Source organism: Grammomys surdaster, unplaced genomic scaffold (genome assembly GCF_004785775.1).
Source record: "Grammomys surdaster isolate TR1022 unplaced genomic scaffold, NIH_TR_1.0 202, whole genome shotgun sequence".
Taxonomy (NCBI): Eukaryota; Metazoa; Chordata; class Mammalia; order Rodentia; family Muridae; genus Grammomys; species Grammomys surdaster.
In genome coordinates, this window is record NW_021604647.1 from 1,043,822 (window position 1) to 1,068,646 (window position 24,825).

At 51.3% G+C, this 24,825-nt stretch overlaps 2 protein-coding genes across 5 annotated transcripts in view; one reads left to right on the plus strand and one right to left on the minus strand.

Annotated features, from left to right (window-relative positions):
• Gnb1l (G protein subunit beta 1 like) overlaps positions 1-2,076 on the plus strand; it is a 63,806-nt gene extending 61,730 nt beyond the window's left edge. For both annotated transcript variants that reach the window (XM_028770513.1, XM_028770512.1), the window contains exon 8: positions 1,577-2,076. In XM_028770513.1, coding sequence (XP_028626346.1) covers positions 1,577-1,828 — 252 coding nt within the window. In that variant the 3' untranslated portion in view covers positions 1,829-2,076. The remainder of the gene's footprint in view (positions 1-1,576) is intronic.
• A 17,310-nt stretch (positions 2,077-19,386) lies between these two features.
• Positions 19,387-24,825, minus strand: part of Tbx1 (T-box 1) — a 9,244-nt gene continuing 3,805 nt past the window's right edge. Inside the window, exons 3-9 of one of the 3 annotated variants that reach the window (XM_028770516.1) lie at positions 24,329-24,668; positions 22,789-22,890; positions 21,781-21,952; positions 21,082-21,237; positions 20,582-20,649; positions 20,398-20,498; positions 19,387-20,131 (exon numbers count right to left, since the gene is read on the minus strand). In XM_028770516.1, the coding sequence (XP_028626349.1) occupies positions 19,662-20,131; positions 20,398-20,498; positions 20,582-20,649; positions 21,082-21,237; positions 21,781-21,952; positions 22,789-22,890; positions 24,329-24,668 (1,409 nt within the window). In that variant the 3' untranslated portion in view covers positions 19,387-19,661. Of the gene's footprint in view, positions 20,132-20,397; positions 20,499-20,581; positions 20,650-21,081; positions 21,238-21,780; positions 21,953-22,788; positions 22,891-24,328; positions 24,760-24,825 lie in introns of those variants that run through there. The other 2 variants (XM_028770517.1, XM_028770515.1) reach the window with 2 other exon arrangements.

Genomic DNA, 24,825 nt, shown 5'->3' on the forward strand with positions numbered 1-24,825 from the left:
CCTTCCTTCCTTCCTTCCTTCCTTCCTTCCTTCCTTCCTTCCTTCCTCTTTGAGGCAGACTCTTATTATGTAGCCCTGGCTGGTCTGGAGCTCTCTATGTAGACCAGCCTGGCTTCAGAATCACAGAGACTCTTCCTCCAAGAGTGCTAGGATTAAAAGCACGGGCTATGATGCCGGCCTCCTTGTCGTCATTGTCTGCAAAGGGTGATGCAGCCCTACTAGAAGGCACTGAAGACAGGGAGGACTAACAGAAAGCTTGTTGTTCCGAGGCAGGCCACTCACAGGAACAGAGATGTCAAGTAGCCTGCAGTATTCATGGTAGGCGGGTGTAACCAAGAGAGCTGTGTTCATTACTAAAACAAAGAACCTAAGGCAGGCTAACTTTACAAAGGCATTTTATTTAGCTTGAAGTTCTGGTGTTTTAAAGTTTGAGTGGCCACATCAGCCTCGCATCATCAGGGACATAGTAGGAATGCCACTGCAGAGAATATACAGAGGAATGGACCACAGTGACAGACAGAAAGCCAGAGAAATGGTGTCCCGGAGTCAGTGAGGAGGACATCTGTGATTTCTCCTGCCTCCTCCAGTGGTGTCTCTCACTCTGTACCTTACTCTATTTTCTATTAACAACAAAATGCCTAAGACTGCTAAGACTGGACAGTGTATAAAGAATCTCTCTGGGGCCAGAGAGAAGGCTCAGTGGTTAAGAGCACTGGCTGTTCTTGTGGAGGACCCAAGTTCAATTCCCAGCACCCACATGGCAGCTCTCAGGTCGTCCTCTGTACCTCCAGTCCCAGGGGATCTGGCACCCTCTTCTGGCCTCTGTGGGTGCTATACACACATACTAAACAGATACATGGGCAGATGAAATACCCAAACACAAAAAATACAAAGGAAGACAATTTTTATTTTAAAATAAAGGTTTATTTGGCTAATAGTGCTGAAGTCCAGGAGGCTCAAAGCCTGCATTTGCTGAGTGCCAGTCTCAGCACGGGGACTATCCCCAGACAAGACAGAACAGGCTGCCAGCTCAGGTCTCCTCCTAGAAAAAGCCACTAATAGGCCTTGTGATTTCACATAGCCCTAGTTCCCTGCCAAATACCCCACCTTAGATAGCATTAATAGGTGAATTTGAGAATTAGGTTTCTGCCTGTGTACTCTGGAGGGACACATTCAAACCTTAGCACCCTGCCCTTCTCTTGGCTGTCCTGGAACTCCTCCCACATCCCCAAGTCAATTTTTCCTGGAATGTATGTCTCCCACGTGCCACGAGTTTCCATGGCGGTTCCTGAAGGAGAAACACTGACTCAGCCATGTCTTCCATGCAGAGAACCCAGCTTCCTCCAGGGCTGGAGTTGTCCAAGCAGCCTAAGGAGCTGCACAGCACTGCCTGGCGGCCTTGCATTGCTCAGGGAAGCCCCTCCTATGACCACGGGGTTGAGGAGGAGGCCAGATGCACAAGAATGTGCAGCTGTCACAGACTATGGCAGAGTGAGGGCTGGACGAGGGTAGTCATGGCCGAGGGTTGCAGCAGGTCTATGAGCACTCTGGTTATTCTTGCACTGCTTGCTCACAGGTGAAGAAGATTCATGAACTCACCAATCCTGGAATTGCTGAAGTTGCCATCCGGCCAGACCACAAGATCTTAGCCACAGCAGGCTGGGACCACCGCATCCGTGTGTTTCACTGGAGGACAATGAAGCCACTGGCTGTTGCGGCTTTCCACAGTGCTCCCGTGCACTGTGTCGCCTTTGCTGCTGATGGATTGCTTGCCGCAGGGTCCAAGGACCAGCGCATCAGCATCTGGTCCCTCTACCCCTGCTCATGACTTAGCTGTGGGACACTACTGTCTTACTCCAGTCTTGACCCAGCCCTGTGGAAGACCTTCAAGTCCCTCTGAGGGCACCAAATTGGCCAAAAGTCCATGGGACCCACTTTCTTCATGAGGTTCCCTGTTCCTTTTGTGACTGTCATTCAGATGATAGACACCTATAGCTTGGCAACAGGCATAGCTTAGACCTGGTAGAGTGGCCAGACTGAAGATATTTGACAATAAATTTCCCATTGCCAACCTGAGCCTCAAGGTGGGAACTTTCCCCAAAGATATCCCTGTGTGCTCCCCTTAGAGTAGAGCATTCAGGTTGCTCAGCAGGTCCGTCATCAGCCTTACTTGTAAGCAGTAGTTCTGGGTGCAGGTACTCAGCACTTGACCTTAGGAGGCTGTCAGCCCCACAGTGACTGTCTGCCACTCCCTCTGGCACATTGCCCCAGACATGGTCAGGGACTTCTGACATCCAGGGCTGAGGTTAGCATGAGGAATGGAACGGATGAAACTGGGTTCCCTAAAGAGGGAGGCAGGAAAGAGTTAATAATGGGGTGGCCAAGGTGGTACGGGAAGGAGAATGTAGAATACAGTATAAGGCCAGATAGAGACCAGGGAAGGAGGCTCCAGCCTCTGACAGGATAAGGTAAAGGTAGAGCCTGTCTCCTGGTGAACCTGCAGGAGGCAAGGGAAAGCACCCGAGATAGGCTACAAGAAGGACCGGACCCTCTGTAGAGGCCACGCTGCAAGCACAGTCACATGGTGTATGGAGTGAGGGCCTGACACCTTTTTTGGCATGTGGCTGACAGGCGAGCAGCCTCCAAGGTGTTGACTGAGGCGTAGTCTGTAAAGGTGAGGATGCAGCTACAGATGTGGACCTAGGACCTCTCTCCTCCTTCGTTGCCATAAAATCCTGTGCCCTGAAGAGCTGGAGCGCCCCCAAGTGCTGCCCTGCCAGGACTGCTGACCTTTGATTCCCAATGGCCCTTTGGGCCTCTGGTCTCTAACTAAACACTAGGCATAGCCTGCTGAGGCTGAACTAAAGTGTCACATTACCACAGTTCAGCCTGGTGTCCCCAAGCTGGGAAGCACATGTGCGAGGCCAGGAAAGGAGTGTGTGGTCCATGTGTCACAGCACCAGGGCCTGAGAAAGCTGGTTAGATTGCTGGCAAGTTAGTTAAACACAGTCCAAAAGGTGTGTGTGTGTACACAGGAAGCTGAGAAGCCAGGTGGAGGAAGGGAGCCAATGGTTGGAAGATGGGAATGTGGCCTGTTACAGGTGGGCTGGGAGGATGTGCCTTTTGCCCCATACTGAGGGAGGCAGTTGCCATGGGAGCCCAGCATCCTCAGAGGGCTTCATGGTTGCTCCTCTCTGTCCACCTGTGGAGGATATGACTTGGTGGTGAGCACACACAGGAAGCCCTGGGATGTTACGACAACCACTGCAGCTTCCAGCCACGAATCTCTAAATGGAGTGGGGATCACTAGCTGCCACATGGTGGGAATGCTCCTTGTCATAGCTATGAATTGGGAGCCACCCTCAGCAGAGCCTGACCAGTAGAGCTCTGTGACAGGCTGGCTTTCCTGGAGTCCCTACAAGTGCCATGGGCCAACTTGATCCACATAGGCAGAAGCATGTAGACCCAGTGAGCAGGCTGACCCAGGTCACAGGTACAGGCCTCTTCACTCCCTTTGAAGGAAGTACCCTGCTTATCCTACCAGAATCCCCCAGGGGGTCTGCCACCGAGTGCTCTATTTTATTACCCTGGGGCGGAGGCACAGATAGGTTGGTTACAGGGAAATTGGTGAGCTCACTTATGAGAGGAAAGATAGCCCAGCTCTTGTCTGTGTCAAACCTTGCTGTGATCCCCCAAGCAGCATGGAGCAGTACTATCTAGTGGAGTGTTCCAGTTGTCTTTTACCTCAAGCCTGTGTAGATCAGTATGACTGCCTCAGGAAGCCTAGCACCAGAAATCATCTCACACAAGCTCTGCCAAACCTTCCCAACCCCTTCCTTGTCACACACCAGGAAGTGGTCGCCAATACACACCTGCTCATAGGATTTCTAGGCCCGTTCTGTACATGAGCTGATGGTATATAGCTGTTTCCTCCGAACATTCTCTCCTCCAAGGAAGGAGGCTTATTAAGACTCAGTTCTGAGATTCTCAGGGCCCTTGCCCAGAGTCACAAAATGCAATAGCAATTGCTGTGAAGAGGACACTCTCCAGTGTGGCCTGCAAGTTGGGCCAGGAGCTCCAGGGATGTGCCTGGGTGATTCCAACTGCCTTGGAGCCACTTATGCTTCTGAAAGTAATCCCAGTAAAGTCATTAGTTCACTACACTAAACTTGCTTGGGGTGGGGGGGGGACGGACTGTCATCTGCACCCTATCTAGGGTATGTATCCATGTCTCTCCAGGAAGATGTACAACATAGGGAATGGGACATGGAAGAACCACAGCATCTTCCCATGTGATGCTCTGGGAGCCCCCTGTACCCAGCTCAAGCAATGCATGATGGGAGCTGTGTGGATTCAACCCTGTGGGTTCTTCTTGGTACCCAAATGCCTACTCAGGCAGCTTGAACTGCTTCTTTCTTTAATTTCCTTTGGGAATCATTTTTTTTTTATTAAGGAAAACTGATTCCTGGTTTTTTTTTAAAGATTTATTTAATTATATATGAATACACTGTAGCTGTCTTCAGACACACCAGAAGAGGGCATCAGATCTCATTACAGATGGTTGTGAGCCACCATGTGGTTGCTGGGATTTGAACTCATGACCTCTGGAAGTGCAGTCAGTGCTCTTAACCACTGAGCCATCTCTCCAGCCCTTTGGGAATCATTTTAAATTGCGCCATCCACATTGGCTAAGCCGTGAGGCCTCCATGAAAGTTGTCCCTGTCTCTGAGTAAACAAGCAGCTTCCTGTCAGCTACAGCAGAGGAGTCACACAGAAAGGAAGTGTGACCCAGAAACAACATCTGAGGATCCATGAATAGACTGCATATTCCCAGAACAAGCGTGGAGACTAGCTCCTTGCAGCAGCGTAGCCCAGACCAGTAGTCAAGGATCCTCATGGCCTTAGACATTTCCCAGAGCAGCTGGCCATCACCTGAAAGAGACTCCACTCGTTGCCTCTCCACTGGCTGTCCACACAACCTTTTGCATCATGGGAGGCCACTCACAGCCAAAGAAAACTAGTGCTGGAAATAGTGGCAGGCAATCCTGTGCTCAGTGCTGATTCTCAGTTGCTTTATTCAGCCACAACATCATTTCCATTTTGTTTTCTTTTTGTAGCCCAGGCTACCCTGGAACTCTATATCCTTCTGTCTCTGACTTCCGAGTGTGTAAGATTACCAACTGCCATATATTCTTACTGGATATTTCCTTGAGTCAGGAGCACAAGCACAAGATGTAGTGAGAGGATCCCTTTCTGCTCCTGTCAGACCCTATGGCTGCTGAGCGGGCTCTGAACTCCAGGGGCTGCCCCAAGGCCTGCCATGTTCCTCTGTCTAGCAAACAGCGCAGCCTTGAGGGTGCGTGGTTGGTGGTAGTTCAGTCCAAGGGTTAGATGTAGAGCCTGTGAGCTCTGCAGAGATGCCCAGTAGCTCTGGCTACTGCATCGGACCTGGAAGACAGACTCACAGGGACAGCAGTTCTGGCTACTGCATCGGACCTGGAAGACTCACAGGGACTCAAGCCCTTGGCATCGTGGCATGGCCACATGACTAGATTTTGCCTTTGGCCCTCTGAATGCCCACTCTCTTCCTAATTCATAGCTACTCTGTGAGACAGCTTCGATTATCACCCACTATGTTAGTCAGTGCCTACTCAGCCTGTGCTGCTAGCCGGGCCCCTGTAGGTGACCCTGGAGCCCATGGCTGTTCCCGGATAACTTAGTGTGCTGGCTGGTGGGTTGTTTTGTTTGTCAACTTGACACTTTCATTTGGGAAGAAGGATTCTTAAACGGAGAAGATGCCTTTATAAGGCAAGTGTGCCTGATGTGTTCTTGATTGGTGATTGATTCAGGTAGGATCCCTGAGCAGGTGGTCCTAAGTTGTGTAAGCAAGCCATGGGGAGCAAGCATTCCTTCTTGGCCTCTGCTTTAGTTTCTGCCTCCACGTTCCTCCCTGGAGTTCCTGCCCTGACTTCTCTCTGTGATAGACTGTGACATGAGAGTTATAAGATGAAACAAACCCTTTCCTCCCCACGCTGCTTTTGGTCATGGTTTTATCCAAGCAAAGGAAACTCTAAGACAATTAGGATCCCAGGTAGTGTGGAGCTCTGGCCTCTGGGGATAAGCTAGACAGGCTGCATCTGGATTCAGCACTGGATGCTGAGGGTTACCTGATGGTCTGAGATTGTCGAAGGACAACTTGCACCACAGTGTGCAGAGAAGCCAGTGCCCAGGGCTGTGCTGAAGTGCAGTGCATGTCTCTATGCTTTGCAGGAGTGAATGGAGTTCACTGAGGTGTTTGTCTGCCAAAAAGCCACAGAACTCCCTCTGCACAAAAGGACTGTTTACACAAAGAGAAAATATCCCTCTGGGGCTCTTTAGAAATGCTTGATTCTCAACTAGGTATAACTTTGTGTAGAACCCCACCGTGGCAGACAGCAGGCTGGCATCTATGACACCATTCAAGCTGAACTTGCTGTATGCTTGTGTCTCACACAAGCAAGGTGTAGATGCACCAACTCCACCAGCTTTGGGAAAGGCATGTTACTGCAGGGTCTGCCAGGCCCACTGCTGCTGTGAGGCCTCAGCCTGCAACTCCACCCATCCCCCAAGGTGTTCAGCAGTTGCCTGAGGACTGGGGAAGTCTCGGCAGCTTGGCAGATGAGCTCTCCTTACACTTTGCTGGCTCCCAAAGGTCAGCAAGCCATTCTGGCCTTCAGGGAGGCTCGAGAGCAAGATAGGAAGGCAGTGTCTGGGCAGGATGGATAGATGGAAGGTGCAGATAGCTCACCTGGTAGACTGGTGGACAGTACAAGAAAGATTTCTCAGCTCTGCTCAAGGAAGATGTAACTCCAAGTGAAGGGGGACACTGGACTATGAGCAAACAGGGTGTGGCTAATAGTATCAAGCTGAAATTAGCAGCAAGTGCTCACTTCTGGTGACGGTGAGAGCTTACATCACTAGGAAGCGAAGGTAGGAGGTTCACAAGTTTGAGGTGAGCATGGGCTATGCAGCAAGATAACCCTGTCACCAACAACAGTCAGACAGACAGACAAACAGACACACACACACACACACACACACACAAAGTAAAGAGCCAAATATTGTGGTACATGCCTTTAATCCTAGCACTTGAGAGGCAAGTGGATCTCTGCGAAGGCAGCCATGGCTACATAGTGAGTTTCCCTAGGATTATATAGTAAGACCCTGTCCCCCAAAAAATGAAATTAAAAATGGGAACTAATGGATTGTTTTGCCAGGTGTGGTAGCACATGTCTGTGGTCCTGAGTTTGAAGCTACCCTGTGTTTCAATACAAAGTAAATGATGTCAAAAAATAAAATAAGCAGCCTGTTTTCATGGTCCACTCCTGCCAGGGCCATCCTATTTGTTGCCCACAGTTGCCCTATGATGTCCAATCAGGGATGACAGAGCCCAGAGCCACAGCCAGTATCTACAGAAAGTATATCAGCCTTCACTTTAAATACCCACCTCTGCTACATACAGATGAAGGGTCCTGGCTGCCACTACCAAACACTGTTCCTCATAATGACAGTACCTCTGGGGCTTCCACATGGACCTGAGGGACCTGAGCACTGTCCAGACAGCAGATGGGACATTCAAGTGGGAAAATCTGACTGGTAGGAATAGCAGGGCATTACCCAGGGCACAGGCCAGAGGCATTGCATTCAGTGTTTGTAAACACAGATTGCAGAATTGGGTCATTTTTCTTCATCTGTCACTGTTAGTAGATAATAAACTGATGGGTGTAACAGCTGTCTATTCACTGTGGTCAGGGATCTAAGAGGAGCCTGGCCATGGGATTCATCTCTGCCACAAAGCAGTCACATGACTGGAGTATCTTCTTAGCCTTCAGCTTCATGTACATATCTACCCCATTCATTGGCAGAGGTCCCCCAGAGGCTAGTGATAGGAGGATTGTACAAACTGTGCCTTTTTTTCTCAGTAAAATTGTCTCAGGAGAGTTAAATTTCTTACATGGAATCTCCAAGAGCAAATTCAATAGGAGTGACCCAGCTTGAGCTAAGTAAGATACTTGTCAGTCCTTGTTTTACTGCTGTGAAGAGACACCATGGCCAAGGCAACACGGAAGCATTGAACTGGGGACTCATTTACAGATTCAGTGTCTTAGTTCATTATCATGGCATGGAGCATGGTACTGGAGCAGTAGCTGAGAGCTACATGCTAACACACACACACACACACACACACACACACACACAGAGAGAGAGAGAGAGAGAGAGAGAGAGAGAGAGAGAGAGAGAGGGACTCTGAGACTAGATCTGCCATGGCTTTTGAAACCTTAAAGCCCGCCCCCAGTGACACACCTCCTTCAACAAGGCCACACCTCCTAATCCTTCTAAACCTTTCAAATGGTTCCACTTCCTGGTGACCAAGCATTCAAATATATGAGCCCATGGGGACCATTGTCATTCAAACCACCACATTCTATTCCCTGGCCCCTATAGGCTTATAACCATATCAATACAAAAATGCATTCAGTTCAACTTCAAAAGTCCCCAAAGTCTGTCACAGTCTCAATACTGTTTAAAACTCCAAAATCTCTTCTGAGACTCATGGCAATCTGTAACCCACGGTAAAAATCAAAAAAGCAGATCACATACTTCCAACGTACACTGGCACAGAATATACATGACCATTCCAAAAGGAAGCACAGAAGGACATATTGGACCAAAACAAGGCTGAAACCCAGGGCAAACTCCAAATTTTTTATCTCCATGTCTGATGTCAAAGTTCAGATCTTCAACTTTGTTGAATGAAATTCTCTTTCTCCTCTCTTTCTCTCCTCTCTCTCTCTCTCTCTCTCTCTCTCTCTCTCTCTCTCTCTCTCTCTCTCTCTCTCTCTCGCTGGTTCCACTCCCTGTTAGCAACTTCCCTTCACAGGTGTCTCATGACTGACTTCTCCAATGACTTGGGAGTCTCTGCCACAATCCAGGCTTCACCTTCACAGCCTCACTAAAAGACTTCTCTGGGCCTCCATGCCTGGACACCCCTGAAACATGCCTGGCCTCAATGGTCTTTCTTAACCACAGAGGGATATTTCACAATCTCTTGTATCCTTGATTCTAAAGCCAGAACCATGTGGCCACCTGTCAAGTTCTGTGGCTTGATAGGGCCAGAAATTTGTCCTCTTGCCCAGTTACATGTTCAAAAGCTCTCTGTTGCTGATGGCTTCCTCCACTGCTTAAGCTTTCTTTGAATTCCTTTCCACAGGTTGGAAGCTCAGCTGGGTGGGGTCTTGACGTGAGGTCACCACTCCCTTTGTTCCAATTAGCATCAGGCTTTTCTTTAAACTTTTTATGTCTTGGAACTTGACACTTGGCTCCAACAAAACATTTCCTGATGCCCCCTTTCTTTCTCCTCTAACGTTTTCGTCTGTCCTTTTGTTTTTGTGTGCTTTAATCTGTCCAGTTTCCTCCTTTTCACTATAGATCTGCATAAGAGTGATTACCAAAATCATAGACATAATCCAAACTAAGCTATCTTGAAATCTCCTCCTCCAAAGCCATGAATTCAAAACTCTAATTTAGCTTCAAGCAGATTTATAGGGCAAGGGCAAAAAGCAGGCACATTCTTTGCCAAAATATTCCATGAATGGTCTCTAGGCCACTTACTAATACTCTTCCCTTCCAAAACTTCTTGGGCTGAACCATTATAATTTACATTATTCTCGGCACCACTGTCTTCCATGTTCCTACTAGTGTGACCCCATAAGCTTCACTTGATTGCTTTCCTAATCCAGAGTCTCAAAGTCTACACAGTGCCAACAAGCACCATAGTCAGGCCTGTCACAGAAATTCCCTGCTCCTCTGTATCAAATTCTGTCTTAGTCACTGTTCTATTTCTGTGAAGAGAGACACCATGACAAAGGCAACACTTATACAAGAAAGCATTTAACTGGGGACTTGTTATAGTTTTTTTACATTAGCATCATGGCAGTAAGCATGGTGCTGGAGCAGTAGTTGAGAACTACATCCTGAGAGGCAGAGACAGACAGACAGAGATGCAGAGACAGAGACTGGACCTGGCATGGGCTTTTGAAACTTCAAAGCCTGCCCCTAGTGACAGTCTTCTTCCAACAAAGCCACACCTCCTAATCCTTATAAACCTTTCAAATGGCCCCACTCCTTGGTGACCAAGCATTCGAATATATGAGCCCATGGATACCATTCTTACTGAACTCACACAATACTGTCTCAAAAATCAAACAAACAAAAAAGGTTGGGCTGGATATGGTAACACATGCCTGGAATCCCAACACAATGAACAGTGAAGCAGAAAGATTGCCTTCAAATTCAAGGCCAACTTGATGTACATAGCAAGTTTTAGACCAACCAAGGCTACACTGTGAGACCTTATCTTAAAAAGAAAAGAAAAGGAAAAAAAATCTTAGCCTGCAGGTACAGCTCTTTGATAAAGCTGGTCCAGTGTGTCCACAGTCCCGACTTCCATCACGGCTCCACGAAAAACAAAGTATAAGCTGGCCAGGCATGGTGGTCACACCATTAATCCCAGGATTCAGGTAGCAGAGACAGGCAAATCTCTGGGAATTCGAGGCCAGCCTAGTCTACATATCGACTTTCAGACCAATCAGGTTCACAAAGAAAGACCCTGTCTCAAAACAAGCAAGCAAGCTAGCAAGCAAGCAAGCAAACAAACAAAAAACCGGAAAGCCTAAGTCATGCTTGTTTCCAGTAATGTTTTCTGGGGATGAAGCTGAGGCAGGAGAATCTCACTTTTGAAGCTAACCAACCTGCATAGTAACACCTACTGAGAGCAGGGGGCTTTTGTTTGGGTATTTTTGATTGTTCTTCGTTGGTAGGTTTTTCTATATCGCAGAATCAAACTTGGAGCCTCATGATGGCAGACACCTGAACACTCAGCTCCAGCCGCATTCCGTGCTTCAGTGTCAGGGCAGTGTCCTGTTTTACATCCACAGTACTTGGATGTGAACTCTTGGCTCAGTCAGCCCATGGCTGGATAGAGAGCTGCCAATCATGCAACATACAATCTCCTAACCCAGGGCATTTATTGACTGACTACCTGGCATGATATGAATGAGATGTCACCCATAGCCTTGGGTATTTGAATACTTGGTCCCCTTACCTATCTGACAAAGGCCTCACTCATTGTCCCCTTTCAGTAGCTTGTCCTTCTAGCTCTATAGGCTCCAGGATATTGAAAGGTTGGCACTTGGTTAAGTGGTAGAGACCTTCCCAGTATTCATGAGGCTCTGGGTTTGATCCTTTGCACAACAACAATACCATCGTCAAATAATAATTAAATCTCAAGACTATGCCAAACACACCATGAACCTCAAGTAAAGGGGCTGGGAGGATGAGGAATGGCTTGGTTCATTTTCTGTTGCTTTAACAAAATCTTAGAGACAAGACCGGTTATATAGGGACTGGAGAGAGGGCTCAGTGGTTAAGAGCACTGGCTGCTGTTCCAAAGGACCCAAGTTCACTTCCAAGCACCCACAACTGCCTGTAACTCCTACTCCAAGGAACCTGACACTCTCATACAGACATATACAGTCAAAACAGCAATTGCATAAGATAAAAATAAATTATTAGGGCTGGAGAGATGGCTTAGTGGTTAAGAGCACTGACTGCTCTTACAGAGGTCCTGAGTTCAAATCCCAGCAACCACATGGTGGCTCACAACCATCCATAATGAGATTGGATGCCCTCTTCTGGTGTGTCTGAAGACAGCTACAGTGTACTCATCAATAAAATAAATAAATAAATATTTTTTAAAAAAATAAATAAAAAATAAATAAATTATTAAAAAATAAAAGACAAGGAGCTGGAGATATGGCTCAGCAGTTAAGGGCACTGACTGCTCTTCTAAAGGTTCTGAGTTCAATTTCCAGCAACCACATGGTGGCTCACAGCCATCTGTAATGGAATCCAGTGTCCTCTTCTGGTGTGTCTGAAGATAGCTACAGTATATTCATATACATAAAATAAATAAATGTATCTTTAAAAAAAGTAAGAGACGGGTTATATAGAAAAGAGGCTTACAAATCCAAGATTGTATAGCTATATCTAGCTGGCTTTGTATTACTTCAAGTCATGGCACAGGGTAGATGGGCACAGCTCTGTGCCAGAGGCAGGGCATACTGCAGTCTCCCTTCCCGCTGCTCCCCACTCCTGCAGAGAGCACCGATCTTCCCAGCACAGGAGCTGCCCAGTGCCAGCGGGATGCCTGTCAGCTCGGGGAGAATGATGCTCATCTTAGAGCAGGAGAGGAAGAAGATGCATCAGCGAGAGGCTGAGATGAGAGGGAAAGGCCCAACGAGTTCTTTATACACAAGATAAACTGCATTCCACCCTCCCTTACCACCCAGTTTGTGAGTTTTGCCGTGTGTGTGTGTGTGTGTATGTGTGTGTGTGTGTGTGTGTTGTGCACTCATGTTGGTATAAGACCACTCCCCATCTAACGTTTTGAGCAGCAGAGTCTTTCCCTGAACCCTGAGCTCATGCATTCAGCCAACCAGCCCGTGTCCCAGGGCTCATCCTGTCTCCACTTCACTGGTGTGGGTCCAGGCATGTGCTGCTACTTTCCGCTTGAGTTCTGGAGTCCCAATTCTATTTGTGTAGCAAGCACTTTATTGACTGAGCCATTGCCCCAGTTTTGACAAGGTTTTAACAAAAGTTCCATTACCCAATCAAATCCTCCCGCCCTGTCCTGCTGGCCTTTCCCACGCCTGCAGCCCTTGGCACAGGCTGGTCCCCAGCCTGCCTTTGCCCTCTCCGTGTGGCAGGTAAGTGGAGTCCTGCAGCAGAGCCACCCAGCCTGGCTCCCTGACTCAGCACCGTGGCTGGAGCCTCCTGGAGTCACACTCATCAGCACTTGCTCCTTTTTTGTGGCTGAGTTGTTCTCCCTCACAATCTCCGAGCTGCTGCTATGGACACCTTGGTTTTGCCCTGGGTTGGACAGGGACTGCTCTGGCCACTGAATACATATCTCTGTATGTCTGCCCTCCCTCTTTGTAGACACATTTGCTCCGAGTCTCACCTGCTGTGCCACTTGCCAGCTGCCCTGAGTCCACTGCCTGATTCCAGCCTGATGTGAACCTGATGTAGGAGCATCCTGGTTCCCACACCTGTCCTACACATTCCTGCATCCTTCCAGCCCACAGTGGCCAAGAGAACTAGATATTACCTCTCTTCATGGACACACGTGGCTCCCCAGAGCAGGAGCTGTGACTCCTGACACTGTCATCCTGTGAAAGGCCCCATGCTCCACAGTTTCGCCATCTCCCTGGTAGGGCAGACTGAGCCCAGCCAGAGCAAGGAGTGTCACCGATCTACTTCGGGTACTGCATTATCTATGGTGCTCAGTGCTGTAGGAGGGAACTGAGAGCCAGACACCACCCGGACTCAAGTGGCCAAGAGCTGAGGTGTGTGTGAGAGTTTTGCCTGCATGTATGTCATGTATGTATATACACAAGTAGTGTATGTGGTATCCACAGAGGTCACAAGAGGACCTCAAATCCCCTGGGATTCCTGGGATTGGAATTACAGATGCTTGTGAGGCACTATGTGGGTGTTGAGATCCTCCAGGAGAATACCCAGTGTTCCTAACCACTGAGCAATCTCTCCAGACCTCTGATACCTCTTATACCTGGCATCACATAGTACTTGTCTAATCACTGACCTGTTTGCTCAAAAAACCTGTCAAGATTCATCTATGCTGTCACAGATATCAGAGTCCCCTTCTCTTTGGGGGCTGGATAATACTCCATTGTGTGGATGAAACACATGTATTCACTTCCCAAAGGTCATGGGAGCTGCTTATGTCTCTTGGTGTTTGTGAATGATGTGGCTATGAACATGGGTGTGCACATACTTGGTGGATCCCCTCTCTGAATTGTTTTGAGGGTGTCCTGAGGAGTGGGCTTGCTAGATCACGTGCTAAGCCCTCCCACAGCCGTTCTCCATATTCCTGCCCCTGACATACAGGGGAGCTGCAACCCCCGGGCTCTTTCATCTCCTGTTACTTCTTTATTTTACTTATTAAATTTTTTGAGACAGCGTCTCACTGTGTAGCCCAGGTTGGCCTCAGACTTGTGTCAATCCTTCTGCCTCAGCCTTTCAAGTTGGAATTACAGGTGTGAGCCACCACAGCTGGCTTTTTGGGGTTGTTTTTGGTTTTGCAGAACTGGGCATTAAATTCACCTGGGTATTGTCTCTCAGTTGCTATTTTGTTTCTTTGTTTGTTTTTAAGAATATCAGTCTTGGGGTTGGAGAGATGGCTCAACAGTTAAGAGCACTGACTGCTCTTCCAGAGGTCCTTAGTTCAATTCCCAGCAACCACATGGTGGCTCACAACCATCTGTAATGGGATCTGATGCCCTCTTCTGGTGTGTCTGAAGACAGTTACAGTGTACTCACATACATAAAGTAAATAAGCAAATCTTAAAGGGGAAAAAAAGAAATATCAGTCTTGAGCTGGATAGTGGTGGCATACACTTTTAATCTCCAATACTCAGGAGGCAGAGGCACTCTGAGTTCGAGGCCAGCTTGGTCTACAGCGTGGGTTCCAGGGCAGCCAAGGCTACCCAGAGAAATCCTGTCTCAAAAACCAAACAAAACAAACAAGAACAGCTGACTGTGTGTGAAAGAGTGTCTCACCATAGCTTAGTCCAGGCTTTCTGTTAATGTGTGCCAGCCTTCGGTGATTGGGAGACTGCCTTCCAGACAGATTAGTCTGGATAGAGGCAAGACACTGCTAGACTGGGAATCGGCTGAACTAGTGCTGGAGGGAAACCAGGCACCAAAAGCCAGGGACAATTCTTGGAGATAGCCTGAGACTGAGCAGTTGATAGGCCACAGGCAGGAGCCAGAGGCCATCCTGGCCCAGAACCTGGTCCTTTGGAGGCCACACCCTTCTGGAGCTGTTGGGCAGCAGCCTGTAGTAGGAGCAGCACTGTGCTTGGCCTCCAGGTAGAAGCCCTTCAATAGCTTCTTGGGCCAGGAGGGATACAGCCAGTTCCTATAAGGTGGGCTCTGACTGTGAGCTTGACTCCTCCTGTGACTCCTCCCACCTCAGAAAAGCTAGCCCACCCGGAGGAAGGGGCCTTCACCACAAGAGTTCAGGAGAACCAAAAGCTGACAGGACAGGAGCAGCAGGGTCAGGATCTATGTCCCCATGTGTACCAGGCCATTTTTATCTGCTAGAGCAGCCCACCAACTTCAGCTGTACAAAACGGATTCTATTTTACCCCCTTGGAGCAGAATCAGGGTCTCAGGGTGAGGGTCTAATGCATAGCTGGTGCAGTGCAGCCATCTCAGGAGCCTGGGATGCAGCCATCGAATGCTGCCATTAGATGCAGCCATCGACAGCCTTGTGTGATGAATAACACAAAAGGAACTGTCGTGGGGGATCTAAGAGTTTATTATATTATTATTTTAAGAGGTAGAGTGGAAGGCAGGGTGCTGCCATGAGCCAGAGCCAGAAAGAAAGGAAGAGTAGGGAATATGAGGTATGTGCAGGGAGAGACCAGTAGAAGGCTCGCGCCTGTGTCTCTTCTCAGACAGGTGGGACCATGGTGGAACTGAAGCCTCATGGGTCTGCAGGGTAGGTTCTGGGCTGGCCCAAAGTCCAGGGATGGAGCGGGGTGGTGGAAGGGGAATGGAATTACTATCTAAAAGTGGCAAATGAAAACTGATAAAGGACGTTGCAATGCCGTCCCTCACAATTAAGAGGACAGCTTAATTCCTGCTGTGAGAGCAAACCGCCCCCTCCCCCTCTGTGCTGCTGTTAGCACAATACCTTTGCTCTGCTGTTTCCCACACACAGACCTGGCAGCGTTACACAGACACGGAGTCTCCAGACTTCATCTGAGGAGCCCATCTGGTTTGAAGTAATACAACAAGCAGGAAGGGGAACCGAATCAAAGGCTTGATGTGTGGTTAGGGAAAGGCAAAGAACGTGAGACTCACTGCCAGAGGAGGAAGGTCCCATCAGCCCGCAGGGCCAGGGGCCCAGTCTCCACTTGGTCTGGGCTGGACCCACAGAAGGATGTGAGGTGGCTGGAGAGACCCAGGAGGAGGGTGGGGTGGAGTAAGCTCCTTGGCCAAGCCCAGCTGGGACCTCAAGAAAGTCACACAGAGGAGAAAACATAAAACACAGCACAAAGGGGAAACTGAGGCACGCAGCCCAATCCAAGCAGCCTATTCTTCTATCACTGACCTCATGCCTCCCTCTCATCCCTACTTTATCTGTAGTTCACCTAGAGGGGGGTGTCTCACCCTCCACAGAAATCCTGCACACTCCTGATTTCCCCTGCTAGGGCTGGGGCTGGAGTTGCAGACCAGCTGGGGTCTCTGCCTGTCAGCAGCACTCTTGGCACCCCTCAGCAGTTTCCCCTCGTCCTCTGCATGCCAAATGTTTCCCTAGGGAAAGACCTAAGGCAGTGGGTGCTCCCACTTTCCCTTAGGGAAGGCCACCATGCAGAGCGGACACTTGGACACTCCTGAGGCTCCTGGCAGGCTGCCTGTGGCTCTGGTCATTGTCTTATCTCCCCTAGTTGGTCTAGCTCTCTAGTTGGGCCTTTATTATATTTCTGAAGAATTTTGAGGCATAGATTGGAGCCTAGACTGTCTGTACTATCTAGGGATCCCTGGGAACAGCACAGGGGAGAGCCCAATAACTAGGGTGTGGGTAACCAAGAAGATGCAGGTAAAGTAAGACAGTCTGTCCCCACATGGGACAGCACAGCAGCCTACATCAGGGCAGGGCAGGCAATATGGCTATGTGAAAGGAAAAGACTGTCTCTCATAATCATTCAAGTCAACTTGTTATGGCCAAAAGCAGGAGACATTACTCTTTTTGTGGGGTAGGGTCTTTGTAGCTCTGACTATCCTAGAACTCTCTATGTAGACCAGGGTCACCTAGAGCTCACAATGACCCACCTGCCTCCTGAGGGCTAGGATTAAAGGTGTATTTATTTCTCTTAGTTCTGGAGGCTGCAAGTGCAAGGCCAGGGTTTGGGAATGGTCTGTGCTCTTCAGGGCTGTGGACGGCCTCATTCTTGAGTCTTCATCTGGCAGAAGAGTAAGGGGTCCCTTTTAATTTTTTTTTAATTTTTATTAATTTTTATTTTATATCTTTGAGTGTTTTTCCTTTGCACCATGTGTGTGCAGTGCTTGCGAAGGCCAAAAGAAGGCGTCTGTTTTAGCTTCTGAAATTGGAGTTACAGGTGGTTGTGAACCATCATGGTGTGCTGAGAACTGGACTCCAGTCCTATGGAAGAGCAGCCAGTGTTCTTAACCAGTGAGCCATCTCTTTGGCACCTGTGTCTTTTATATGGGTACTAATCCTTCTCAGGGGATCCTTGGGCACCTGCTCCTACCCACCCCAACGTAGCTCCCACCTCTGATCATTACACTCTAAGGCTATACCTCCAAAGACCATCATATTTGGGAGTGCAAAGGCTGAACTGGAGAGTGTGCCATTCAGAAAACAAGGCAGAGCATGGCGGCACACTCCTCTGTGAGTTTGAGGCCAGTCTGATCTACATCGTGAGTTCCAGGACAAGCCAGTCTACATAGCGAACTCTCTCTCTCTCTCTCTCTCTCTCTCTCTCTCTCTCTCTCTCTCTCTCTCTCTCTCTCCTCTCTCTCTCTCTATAGAGAGAGAGAGAGAGAGGAGAGAGAGAGAGAGAGAGAGAGAGAGAGAGAGAGAGAGAGAGAGAGAGAGAGAATCTCTAACCAACCAAAGAAAACCAGATGGGCAAATGGGCCATCACAGAAAAAGTAACTTCTGGAAAGTATTTCTTATAAGGCAGCCACGGGCTGTTGGGATGCAGCCGCCCACACGGAGGTCAGCTCCATAGGATCAGCCTCCTGTTTACAAGATGTGCTCAGGTTCATCCCTGGGACAGAGGCGAGAAACCCTAGGCTTTGAGAGTCATGATGGAAAGTACCCCTTCTCTGCTGCCTCTGGTCAACACTCAGTGCCTGAGCACATAGCACTAGGAATCCCACCAGTGAGTCCTTTCATGTGGCTAGCAATGGTCCAGTTCTTATGAACACCAGCTCTGTGGGAGCAGGGATATTTTCAAAGTCAATGAATTGCACTTAGGGTCTCTGCTCTGTGTGTGTGTTCCAACCCTGCTTACAAAAACCGGGTGCTGCGACAGCTCACTTCAGCTTTAACTAATATAAACATGGAGGTGCTAGTGAAACAGCTCCGCCCACACCCCTAGCCTGCTGAAAGAATGTGAAAGGACTGCATTCCCTGAGGGAGAGGGGCTGCCTGAAGCTGACCATTGCCCTCTGCAGGACAAACCTCAGGCTACTACTCTAGGCCAGTATGGAACAGGTGGCCTTGAATAGAGCCCACTGTCACCTATAGAAAGAAACTTGAAGGAAGGTTAGGGGCAGGAGCTGAGAATGAATGTCCATAGCTGTGCTCAAGGAAGTTTCCCCACAGCTTTGTCCCCTCTGGTCTTATGAACTAGATGCTCTTGGAAGGAAGGGGGTGACACCCAACCTGGGACAGGTCAGACATGAGACAAGTTGGACTGACTTAGGGTTGACATGCGGAAGTGCCCAAGGAAGGCATGTCTCTGATGGGGACAAGTGCCGTGAACATACTGAAACAGAAGGCCAGGGATAGAACCTGACATTTCCCATTTATTTGAGGCATAAGCCAGCCTTAACTCTGGCTGGCCTTCGGTTGGCCCTTCCTGCTGGAGCTCAGGAAGGGAGGGATCAAAGGGTTCCTTTGGCCACTTCGATGGTGTTGAGTTAATGGAGACAGGTCACCCAGCCACCTGGCCTGGGAAAAATTGCTTCACACGGGAGTTTCAAGATGACTCATGACCACTGTCATTGTGCGCCCCCCCCCCATCACTCTGTGGGGACATTCAGTGAATAAAGTCAATAAACAGGGGGAAACGCAATTCTGAACTGGTGCCAGGACAGGGCAGCGCTGGAAGAGCCGAGCCTGCCGCTTGTTTCTCTCTTTTCGCCGCATGCCATCCGAGGCCGGATGGACAGTGTCCTGTCCCGAACATCATTCTCGGCAGCATCACGGAAAAACTTAAAGGTCTAGTCCTGTAAACAGGTTCAGGCCCAAACCCTGCACCAGCAGCTACAGGTGTGGAGAGCTGAAGTGACAGCCCCGGGAAACCACACGCTCAGCCTGTAGTGGACTCGGTCGGGGAGCTGCTGGAGGGAGGCAGTGAGCCCACGGGGAGGGGAAGGACGATTAGGGCTGAGGAGGCCTTGCTCCACGCCCACACCAATGACCAGAGCTGGGAAGACTAAGTAAGTCCCTCTGTCCCAAAGACGCCCGACCCCATCGAATTAGATGCAAAAGAATAGCCACACCGGCAGTTTCCAAAAGAGGCGAAACCGTTTATGAAAGCGGCGCCGGTGCAGTATCTACAGTATCTACACATATCTACACGTATCTACACCGCCCGCAGGCGGGGCTCACTCGGGTCTCTACACTGCAATTGCCGGCCGGGCTGGAGGCGACGCGGTCTCGCGAAGAACAATAAATACCACTTCCTTCCGCCTCGGACGGAGCTTTGGCACTAGCGGGCGGGAGGCCCGCATGGCTCCCCACATGGGGAGTGAGTCCTTGGGTGGCCCTTGGGGCACTATCTGGGGCAGTAGTCGTAGGCACCGGGCGGCGCGGCTGCGGACGAGTACACGTTGGCTGCTGCGGCGGCGGCGGCGGCGGCAGCGGCGGCGGCCGGGTTCACCGCCGGGTGGTGGTGGTGCGGGTGCGGGTGCGCGTGCGGGTGCGGGTGGTAGCCGTGGCCGCGCAGGCCTGGCAGCGGGTAGGGCGCCGGCCGGCTCTTGGCCCCGAGGTAGTGGTCGTAGGTGGCGGCCGGGTACTTGTAGGGATGGTGGTGCAGCGGCTCCGACGCGCCCGGCGCCTCCAAGCGCAGATCGGCGTGCGGGGGACTGTGGCGCCCTCCGGATCCGCCGGGCAGCGGGACGAGGCCGCCAGGCCCAGGCAGAGCGGGGCTCAGCACGCGCGCCAGCAGCTGCGGCGGGTGCGTGGCGTCGCTCAGAGCTGCGGGTCCGGAGTCACGATCGAACTCGCGCCGGGCTTCTGGCGCGTCTGCAAGGAGAGTCGGGGATGAGCACGGAGCAGGGACCGTCGGGGCTCACCTCAGCCCCCACCCCAACCCCGGCCCGCGTCGTCGGGGCGCGGCGGGCGGGGTGGCGGGCGGGAGAGCGAGTGCCCGCTTGCCCGCTCGCCGCCTCCTTGTGCAACTGCTGAAGCCGCGACGCCCCGGGGTGCGGGCGAGGCTGGGTGCGGCGGCAGACCCGGGTGGAGCGAGCGCGCACGGGCTACGGCCGCGATCCCACGACCCCAGGTCCTACCTTTGTCCGCGCCGTTAGGCTGCGTGGGGGAAGCCACGGGATTCCGAGAGCGAGTGAAGGCACTCACAAGCGGCAGCGCTCCGGGCCGGTGGTTCCGGGGCCTGAGGAAGGGGAGTTGGGTCATGTCACCATGGCATCCAGACCAAGAGCCCCGACCCTTGCTTTTCCTTCTGAGGGCACTCACCAGTCCTCCGGGTCGCAGTCCCGGAAGCCTTTGGCGAAGGGGTTGCTGGCAATCTTAAGCTGCGTGATCTGCGGGGAAGTTGGTGTAAACTAACTGCGCTCGCTGCTCGACCTCGGCAGCGGTGGGCAGGGGATGGTTACTAGGCCTTTTACACTATCTGGAAGAGAAGGGGCCCACAACTGCACCCCGCCCCAGCACGATGCGCCTTCTCTCACCAGATCTACCGTTGCCTGCCCAAATATATGAAGAAGAAGACTCATGTCCCTGACTAGGATGGGAATGTGGTCACCTCCGCCCTCCTTAGCCCCCCAGCACAAAGAGCACAACTGAGCTGCAGCCCTAGGAATCTGGGTAAACCTCAGATCAGGCCTCTGATGGGGAGTTTCCGGAATGGTTTGGAAAACAAACTTTCAGGCTGCAATGACAGTTGCTGATACAGAGGTCAAGCTGATATAGGAGGCTGGGCGGGCCTGTCCCCGGGCCCCCCAGCAGACCCTCACCCGGTGATTCTGGTAGGCAGTGACTGCAGTGAAGCGTGTCTCCTCAAACACAAAAGTTTTGAAGTTCTCCTCTGCATATTTCTCACTGTCTTTTCGAGGGTCCACATAGACAACGTGGAAGCGGGGCTGGTATCTGTGCATGGAGTTGAGAATAATCTGGAAGACAAGGATGGGGGTCAGTTGCAGCCTTGAGGCTGGAGGAGGATTCAGGCCAGAATCATGACGCAAGCAAAGTCTAAGTAAACAGTGAATTTACTTAGCTAATGTGGGCAAGTCCCCTCACTCTAAAGACTATATAGGCCTTTGCAGCCCATTTAGTATCTCTAGGAAAAGATGCTTCTTCAACTGGCAAATGATGGGATTGTAGATCTTATTTACTTAGGACCCCAAGAATTGCCCTAGGCCTGGACAGGGTGGCAGCTATGAGGCAGAGTTCCATGCAGCAGGAGCCCCCTCCCCCAGACTGGGATTGCAGAAGACTCTTGCCCTTTTCTCACAAAGGCATCTGCTTTTCAGTTAAAGAGCCTCCCCCAACCTGAGCTCATAGTGGGAAATGGAAGGAAGGTGACCTCCTCACAGAGGCCATCCTGTCAGAAGCCAGCAACCCAGTGTTGCCCCAGTACTGCCTCTGTCTCTAGTCAGTGGGGACTCTGGGCCTACAGCAGGGGACAGCTCAGAAGCCAGAGAAGGGTCGCCTACATGGCCATTGTCATCCAGCAGGTTATTGGTCAGCTTCAGCTTGTCGAAAGACACAATTTGTTTCATCCACTGTGCGCCTTTAGCCGGTGAGTCAGGGTGGTAGTGCACTCGGCCAGGTGTGGCAGGATCAGCCTTGCCGGCCACCAGCCAGGAGGAGCTATGGAAAGCATACCTAGAGCAACATCGTGGGAGGGGGTCATGCTACATAGGGTAAACATGCTACATAGGGTAAACACGATATATAGGGTAAACATGATATATAGGGTAAACATGATACATAGGGTAAACAAGGAGACCCCATCCATGTGCAGATTGAACCCCAAAAGAACTTTAGAATTGTCTGTTCTCTTGGTGAAATCAAGATTCCCAATTCACAGCGGCAAGAGAGGGGACTATGAATAAACTAGAAAACTTCCTAAGGCCCAACACACAAAAGGTTAGGGAAACCTAGGTGCAGAAAGAGAGGAAGCCACTCCCCTCTTCCATTTCGCTGCAAGCGGGTCTGCCTGCCCCAGGGCCCGGAAGGTCAGCGACTGGATTTGGCGTCACTAGCCGGTGGCTTTAGGCGCAGGGCGGCAGCGTTCCCTGTATTAATTACTATTAATTGTCCAAGCAGCCCAGGCCCGCCCTGCACAATCTTTACCCCACATTTTTGACCCAGCTCTGGAACTGAAGGTCCTCTAGAAATAGGGGAAGGGGACAAGACTGGCACCAGAAGTGGCAGACTACACAGGCCAAGGCATCTGAGCTGCCTGTTGCCAGAAGCTCAGGAGGTTCCACCAGTGAGTTTCTGAGGCAGCTCAGAATACATAGGGTGGGATCTGAGGGAGGACCGAGCAGGGCAGGAGTAGGCTGTGGAGTGGCCAGTACAGGAGGCCCAAGTCATGAAAGAGCTTGGGTGGCATTTGAAGTCTGCCAGCAGGAGGGACTCGATTTTTTTCTAGCACATCCACCCACCCTGTTCCCTGAACACACAGCTTGTCTCAGTGGTCCCAAGGGCTTGCTCACCGGTAGCGCTTGTCATCCACGGGCACAAAGTCCATGAGAAGCATGTAGTCAGCCATGGGATCCATTCCAAAAAGCTTCACTTGGAAGGTGGGGAACATTCGTCTGGGGGTGGGGGTAGGGAAGGCAGGTTACCTCAGGTAGTGAGTACAGGACCACTCTCTAGCTTCTCTGGCCTGGCAGCCCCTAGCTCAGCCCTTCCTTCGGGTCTCTCTTCAGCTGCTTTCTTGGCTCTCTAACTTCAAGTAGGCCCTTATCCAACTCTGGGCAAGGCAACAACAGGTCAGGCCCCAGGTCCCTCTCTGAAACACAGAAATGGCTAACCAGGTGCTGAGCTGCAGAATCCCAAAGCCTGTTCTGTCTTCTTTGCTTACACAGACACTCTTACCCCAGGAATCTCAGAACTTTCTGGACCTCGACTCAGCCAGCTGCAGGATACTTACGATCTGGGTCCCGGGACTTCTCTCCCCTTCTCAGAGCCTCCCTGACTTCATCCAACAAAGTGAAAGAGTTCCCGGTTCCAACAAAGTGAAACCCGTGCTGTAGTGATCCCAAACATCCTCCCCACCCCCACCCCCCACCAGTCACACTGACACCCCAGCACTCCAACCGTCAACTCTCAAGACTCTCAGTTTCCCAACTTTCTGTAGGACACAGGCAAATCCCTGTTTCCCCCAAGAATCTGTTTGCAAAGGACTCAGCGTATGCTTTCCTGTTTCCTCCCTCTCCTCTAAACCCCTCCAGTGTTATTCAAGGCCCTTGTTCGTCTGCCCGGAACCAGAAGGCCAAGCTGCTGTCTTCAGTAGGCTGTGTTGGGTGGTATGGATAGCTAAAGATCCTGGAGAAAATCCACAGAGCAGCAGCGAAGGACAGGCCTAGGTTCCCCAGGGAAGGCTGCACAGCAGGGAAACAGAAACCTCGAGAAGGCTTTGCAAACAGGCCCTGAGCCTCCTTGGCCACGGAGCTGGTGTGTACATTAGACACAACCCAGCACCCGCCTTTGTCTACTGGTCAAATCGGGAGCATCTGCAATTGTTCCTTTTCCCTCTCGGCCCTGAAAACAAATAACAAAGCGACTGGCACGGATACCCTGCCAGGCTTGTGAAGAACTGGGCCCACAAGCGGCCAAAATTGAGGCCCAAGAAAACCAGGTCTCGAGTTCCCGGAAAATGAGCGCACTGGCTTTTAAGGGTCTTAACTCTTTCCTAAAATTATCCATACAAATAGGGATGTTTGTCCTTGAGATTGCCGTACAGACCGAACTAAACCCACGGGGAGTTTCCTAGGTGGCAGCTGCCTACCCGCCGCGACCGGGCGCGCTTTTGGCCCACAGATTTCCCTCGAATTCGAAGAGTCCCAGGACTCCCGGTTGGTGCTCCGCGGATTGTCGCTGGAGCCGGGTCAGCAGAGAGGCCAGACGGACCCGCAGGTGGCCCGGCTGCACCTCCATCCGCTTTCCAACCCGGCTCCCGCGCATCCCTTGGACACGCAGTCAGAGGCACGGCACGCACGTGGGCAGGGGCGCGGGGAGGGGGCGCCTGACCTGCCTGCCTTGGTGACGATCATCTCGGTGCCCAGCTGATTGAACTCGTCCCACAGCGCCTTCATCTCCAGCTGCACGCTCACGCTAGCCACCTTCGGGTTCTTCTTCACTGGCGCCTTGGCCGCGGCGGTGCGGCTAACCCCCGGACCCTCGGACTCCGCCGCCGAGCTGCCGGCCGTCCCGGGGGCGGGCGCGAAAGGGTAGGCGCGCGGCGGCGGGCCCGGGGCACCGGGGGCGGCAGCGCAAGGATCGTAGCGCGGTGGCGGCGGCTCGCGAGGGCCGAACGGGTCGGCGCCAGGCGACGGGGCTCCCAGGCCGCTCAGACTGCTGGCCGCGAAGGCTGCAACGTCGCAGAAGTGCGAGAGCTGCGTGAGCCACGGGCTGGACACGGCGGAGATCATGACCCGAAGGCCACCCGCCGCCGATCAGAGCGCCGTCCCGCGCGGCGGGCCGAGTGGCGGGCGCAGCGCCGCACGCGCCCCGGGCCGCACCGCTCC